This window comes from Aplysia californica, unplaced genomic scaffold (genome assembly GCF_000002075.1).
Source record: "Aplysia californica isolate F4 #8 unplaced genomic scaffold, AplCal3.0 scaffold00357, whole genome shotgun sequence".
NCBI lineage: Eukaryota > Metazoa > Mollusca > Gastropoda > Aplysiida > Aplysiidae > Aplysia > Aplysia californica.
In genome coordinates this window covers 392,730-399,281 of record NW_004797627.1, presented here as the reverse complement: position 1 = coordinate 399,281, position 6,552 = coordinate 392,730, and the positions used below count along the sequence as shown (strand labels likewise).

The 6,552-nt window shown below is 43.0% G+C and overlaps 1 protein-coding gene across 1 annotated transcript in view; it reads right to left on the bottom strand.

The window, feature by feature from the left end:
* LOC101845017 (receptor-type tyrosine-protein phosphatase eta) overlaps positions 1-6,552 on the bottom strand; it is a gene marked incomplete in the record, with an annotated part of 74,747 nt that overhangs the window by 54,428 nt on the left and 13,767 nt on the right. The window contains 1 exon segment of the mRNA XM_013085217.2: positions 6,195-6,364. Within this exon segment, the coding sequence (XP_012940671.1) occupies positions 6,195-6,364 (170 nt within the window).

Genomic DNA, 6,552 nt, shown 5'->3' with positions numbered 1-6,552 from the left:
TATATATATTGTTTAACTGTTTGTCCGGATGATTTCTTTATGTTTACCCCCAAAAAACCTTGCTGTATTTTGAGAAGTTTTTACATATTCAACTTTCTTTGCAGTCATCGAGTTTGGAACACCCTGTAGAGCTATATACCGAGCATGAGTTAGATACTTTATTCCATTCCGTGAGCGTTTAGAAGAGATTGTTTTTCCATGGCGCATTAAAAAACTGACTTGTCCCTTTTAAGGAAACGTATCAAATATTGGGTGCCACCACTTTCATAAGTCCAACAGCTGAGGTAATGGCTGTGCTGTTGATCGTAAAAGGAGTGATTCGCATTACGGAAACAAATTTCAGGAGTATAACCCCCTCCTATCTGATAAGATGCTGTAATTTAGTCCAGTTTGACCAGGGCCGAAAATAAAAAGATGTTTCTCCGTGGTGGAATTTGGCTTTCGTCAGTTTTGGGGCCTAGAGAGTTATGGTATCATCTTAAAGTTTGTTTATTTATCTTACTTTTGATTAAGAAAAAATATCCAACGACAGTGTAATCCCCCCCCCCCCAAAAAAAAAAGTTTAAAACTTGTTTTTTTCTGAATGCCTCGCACAAAAACTGTTCTAGAATGTGACAATTTGGAACAGACGTTATTCCTTCAAAAGGAATTTGTTTGACTTAAAATTCATAAAGATAAAACTTATTCTTGAAAACAAAAACGGCTTACCTTTTTCTTTAACTTAAAGAAAAAAGCACCCATAAACGCAAAATGCACCTATTAAAATATATTTAAGGAAAGCCGTGAATCGATTGGTTTGCTTTTTTTCTTCCTTTGCTCTTTAACATTTCATTTGTAATTCCCTGTAATATTTAAACAATAGTTCATTTCTCTTATAAAATTTTAAAAACTAACTTTATTATTCTAGAATTCTCAGAGCCAGTGCTCTACAAGTCCTCCTTTGGATTCGAAAATTTTTTAACGCGCTGTTGGTGGTGGCCAAACATAAGGACCCGCTAAACCATGAATGCTTAAACTTTTCTTTACAAAGTGTCTTCTATATATTTAATAGGGAGTGGGTGGGGTACCCAATAAACAGCATTTTTAGGAGTTTACATATCCTGAAAGGTGAAAATGGGTTCTGCCACTAAACCAAATGTCTCTGAGGAAATGTTCCCTCTTTTCAAGACGACTGAGGAACCATGAACATAATAATATTGCCATCCTCTGATCCATGTCAACCTCACGAACATAAAAATGTTACTGTCACTGTCATTGGTGCAGATCTACCTTGAGAAAGCGGACTGCTGAGGTGTAGGAAAATCCTAGCTGCAGATCGTCAGCGGACAGACGTTTTATGGAATCAGCTACTGAACTCTGTATCCTTGAGTTTTTGAGCTGTTTTTATTCACACTGACAGAATATCTCTACCTATGCCATCAAAGAAGGCATTGAGGGCACATTAGCGTTCATCCGTACCTGTGCGAAACTTTCAAAATGTAGGGGGTGATGAGTTGGAGGCAGAGTGTGCTCAATACAAAAATGCTCTCTGCACTTTACTAAACTTAACTATGATCTCAGCAGACAAAAGGAATCTTGAGAAAAACAATATCTGCAAACTTCTGTTGATATGTTAGACTACTGTATCTTGCAATATGGTGCAATTGTTCCGACTCTCAGTGGCAGGCCTAATGCGAACTGGTGCGTCATGCTACTCAAATGGGGACTAGGCAAAAATGGGTTGCTTTCTTTTGGGCTATACAGAGCTTGTTCTTGTTCTTGTTTCAGGAAGCAACATCCCTGCACTCCGGACATGTCCATTGATGCTCCGTTGCTCTCTCCAAAATGTTGCCGAGGGTCCCTCTACTGATTGTGCCAGTGCACATCTGGTTGAACGTTCTTCTGTTCTTTCCTGCAAGGATGCCAGATTTTCCGCTTTCTTTTTTTATTCCTTAAAGCATCATCCTCTCCACGGTAGTACTGGCCTCTGCCTCCCTATCTTCCTCCTCAATCAGTTGGCGAGAAAGACATTTCAGGATCTCGACCCTATCTGGTTGAACCGTGTTGTCAACTAAGGTGGCCTCACCAACCATTCTGTCGGCTTTTTCATTTCCCCTAACACCTGCAAGGCCAGGGCAGAAAATCCATGTGAGCGATCGTATAGGCGTTGGTTCGATAGCTTGAATCCATTCCGTTCTCAGGAAACCTTTTTCGATCCTTCTGAGAGTACACATGGAATCAGTGATAAGAACAGCATGGGTTGTGTGGGGGCGATCTTGGGTTATCCAATCAAGTGCTTTCGTGATGGCTTCAATTTCCATTCGCATACTTGATGTAGCCCTGCTGCAGGCTCCAGATGCACTGTGTATGATTTTATTGTTGGCGAATGCAACAAATCCCCATCCACTTCTCTGGCTATATCTTTTCACTGAACCATCTGTATAAATTATAGGATCCCCTGCTTTTGAGTTTGTGTCAACAGTCTCGTTGATATCGCTCTCGTTGATGGCAGCAGCAACATTTCTTCTGTCTCTGCCCATGCTTATTTTGACCTTGGTGAGGTCCCTGTATTCTCCGGCCACCTGCTCCCATTCTTCGCCTAGTGGTAGGCTCTCAGGTACACAGATTGTTCTCAGGGAATCCTCTGCTTCCGCCATTCAAGATTTTCCTCTCTTGATTCTGACTCTCCTGTTGTCATGAAGTGCTTTGTGAAGTGGACGATCCTTCTTGCCCTTTACATTGAGATACATCTTTGCCTGAGCCATCATATGGCGTACTCTGATGCCACTTAAACCTAGCAAGTAGCGCATGCACAATAATGAAGTGTCCTTGGTGCAGCCCAGCACTGCTCTCATTGCCTCATTCTGCACTCGATCCAGCTTTGCGATCTCTGTGTCGGACAGCGTGAGACAGCCCAATCCGTAATCAATGACAGACAAGACGACCAGCTGCAACATCAGGAAGAGCACTCTTTGCGGAATCAGAGCGGCCGCCATGGTCTTGATTGCACCAACACCTCGTTTGGCCGTTGTTACCGCATGATTCACATGCTTGTTGAAGGACAACGACCTGTCGAAGACGATTCCCAGATACTTCACCTCTGACTGTCTGTCGATAATCTCATAGTTGCAAGTGATTGGTGGAGTTATGTCTTGGACAATCCTGTTGTTGAGGGAACACCAAAGTACCTGCGCCTTTGAAGGATTGATGACTGCTTCATTTTGGTTGCACCATTTTACAACTGAGTGAAGTCTTTTCTCCATGTTTCTTACCAACTGAAGTCTGTCATCTCCGTGCTCGTATGCCATTATGTCATCCGAAAGCTCAGGACACGTCCAGATTCTTTTTGATGTATCGTTACCTGTGCAGTGTATACATTGAAAAGCACAGGAGAGAGGGGGGATCCTTGGGGCAGTCCTGGAGCAATTGATACCGAATCTGAAGTCCATTCACCCAGTCTCAGGGCCATTTTTCTATCCACCAGGGCTACTGCTACCCATCTCACCAGCCATTTGTCTACATCAAATTCCAGGAGACGGTCGATCAAACGTTTATAGCTGACTCGGTTGTAAGCATCCTCAAGGTCAAGTGCCGTCACAACTGTTTCCTTCCGCTGCTGAAAGCCTTCATAGATGTCGTACGCCATGACAGCCGCATTTACTGAGGTTTCTCGATGGGGTCTATAGCTGCCAAGCTCATTTGACAACAGGGACTTCCTCTCTAAGTGTGCCGATATTCGTCCGGCAACTATCTTTTCCAGAATTTTCCCATAGGTGTTCTGCATGGCTATCATCTTGTAACCACTGAGAGCCGAGTGGTCTCTTCCTGGTTTGGGGATTGGTATCAACCAGCTGTGCAACCATTCTTCAGGGATTTCACCTGTGCCAATGCTTTTGTTGAAGTCTTTTGTTATTCCTTCAATCATCTCATCATCTGCCTCTTTCATGTGGCAATATCTTACACCATCCGGCCCTCCAGCACTGTCCTTGGCATGTCTTATCGTTCTGGAAACCTCATCTGTAGATATCACATCCTCGTAGTTTGCATACATTTCTGGTGTTAGCACTCTAGAAACATCTCTTTCAACTTCCTTTCTTGAGTCAATATTTCCCTGGTGTGTTTGATGGATGAATCGGTCCAAGAAAGCCCTACCTTTCTCCTCATCAGTTTGGAGTGTCTTTCCTGACTCGTCCTTCACATTCACGGTGGTTTTTGAGTGACCCTGACCACACATCTTCTATTGCAGTTTCCAGAACGTTGAGAGTGCCTTCTCAGCTGCAATGTTTTTTACAAAATCTTCCCACTTTGCTGTTTTGGCCAGATGGGCTTCAGCTTTGAACCTATCTCGGGCTTGCCTCATCTTCTCTCTAGCAGCCTCCCTCTCTTCCTCAGTGACAATGGGGTTCTTCCTCTTTCTTTGTCAGTCCTTAACAGCTTTCCTCTTCTCTTTCCACAGGCAATCGATTTCATTGCTCCACCATGGTGGCTGCGTAACGTTAGATCTTGAGGGTTTTCTGTTCCAGGCCTTCTTTCTCAGGCCTCCCAAGACCGAGGTGTCTGGTTTGTACTTAAACACCCTCTTGACCTTTTGTCTCACTTTCTTTCCACCCTTTGATATAAGAACTGAGCATGGTAGGTGGTCGCTACCGTGATCTGCCAGTACACTCCATTGTGTAAAAGCTTCGCCACCTGTTTTGATCAGGGCCAGATCTATATTGGAGTCCTGTTCACCAGTTCTTTGAGATAGTCTTGTCATGGTAGAAATGTTGAGCATGTGGAGATCACTTTCAATCAACTTGCTGTCCAAAGCCTTTCCCTGACCATTTTCGTTGACATTGCCCCAGGCCGAGCTTCTGGCATTGAAGTCCCCAACGATCAGGACAACATCTCCAAGATCGCACAGCTCATGGAGAAACTCCCAGTCATCTTCCTTGACAAGTTTTCCACCTCCAGCATAGAGATATACAAAGCAAAACTATTCTGTGGAACTATCTAAAATGAACATCAGATAAATTCCTTTTAGCTGTGAAATTTGAAACACAAAGCACCAGTGTGGAGGAAAATATTTAAAAAACAGTTGTTAATTTTTTTTTATCACCCTGCATCTTGAACAGAAGTCAAGGTAATATATTGCATTGAAGGGGTGGGGGTCGTTTGGCGTCAGAGGTAAAATTAGCAAGATGGCCGCCAAGGTTTACAGACTTTCAAAGCTTGAGTTTCCCTCAGAAACAGCAAATTTAAATTGGTGTGCTTTTTATCAATGTACTTTTCAGTAAAATCGACACAAAGATATTTTTCAATGGACTTAAAAGGCATTTAGCCAAAAGAAAATGGTAAGAAGTTTCCAACGGGCGGAACAATGCTGATATCTCTGATTTAGTGGCGTCGGTGGCCTAGTGGTTAGGCTACCGGACTTGTAATCGTAAGGTTGCGGGTTCGGGGATTCTAACCGCGGGCCCGACGTTGTGTCCTTGGGAAAGGCACTTTACACGACATTTCCCTACTTCACCCAGGTGAAAATGGGTACCCAGCTATAGACAGTGAAGGATCCTGTCAGTTTGCTAGAGTTTGAGCGCTTAACCAGCTGCTTGAACGGTATGCTCCCCGGGAAGCTGAGAATGTTTCTGAGTGTTCTATGGTCTGCTCGGGTAATAATATACTGTAAAGCGCATAGGGTCTGCTTTCGAGTGGGGACAAGCGCTATACAAATGCTAATTACTATTAACTATTTACTATTCCTTTATTTTTTCACCACGATGCCACACTATCGTTCATACTAGGAGAGTTCTGTATGTCTTTTCCGGGCTATGCAAGAAGCAAGACAGAATGGGCAAAATTTGACACTTACAATACTACTTCTCAAGAAAATCGTCTAGCAAATTGAAACATTTTTGGCATCTTTGCTTGATCTCCAAAGGTCAATTAACACGATATTCATTGGATGAGGATCAAACCATTCCTCCTCTACAGACAAAACATCTTCGTTCCCTTGGAAACGCTGTCCTTAGAGAATTTTTTGTTTTAATTTTCAAGACCGACAGCTTTTCTTCTCTTAACAATCAACTAGCCGCCGGCAACATTCTTAATTAATTTCTGAGTTGACTCACAGGCCAGACTGAAACTGTTCACACCTCGGGTTCGCGCTCGGGCCGTACTTTGCCCCAGTCTGGTTTAGGGAGAGGGATTGCGCGGAACAATGTTATGCTTGAACTTACCAGTGCATTTTTCTCTGTCAATAAGATTTGTCTTCTTCGGTATATCATTGATGACTCTTTTTATTGTAATTGTGTACTTAGTAGCCGGCTTTAAAGGTTGTCCAGCTTCCTTATTTCTGCATGTGCTGTTATCGTTCGACTCTGTGCCCACGATGGTGCATGTATCTGTCCTGGAACAGATTAAAAAGACAAGTTTACTTTGAAGAAAACATGAGAATTGACATACGGTAATTACTACAGAAAACTGTCCTACTGAGTCTTTGTGTGTATGTGTGCGTCTGTGTGTGTGTGTTTGTGTTTGTGTGTATGTGAGTGTGTGTACGTGTGTCTGTATGTGTGTGTCTGTATGTTAGAGCAT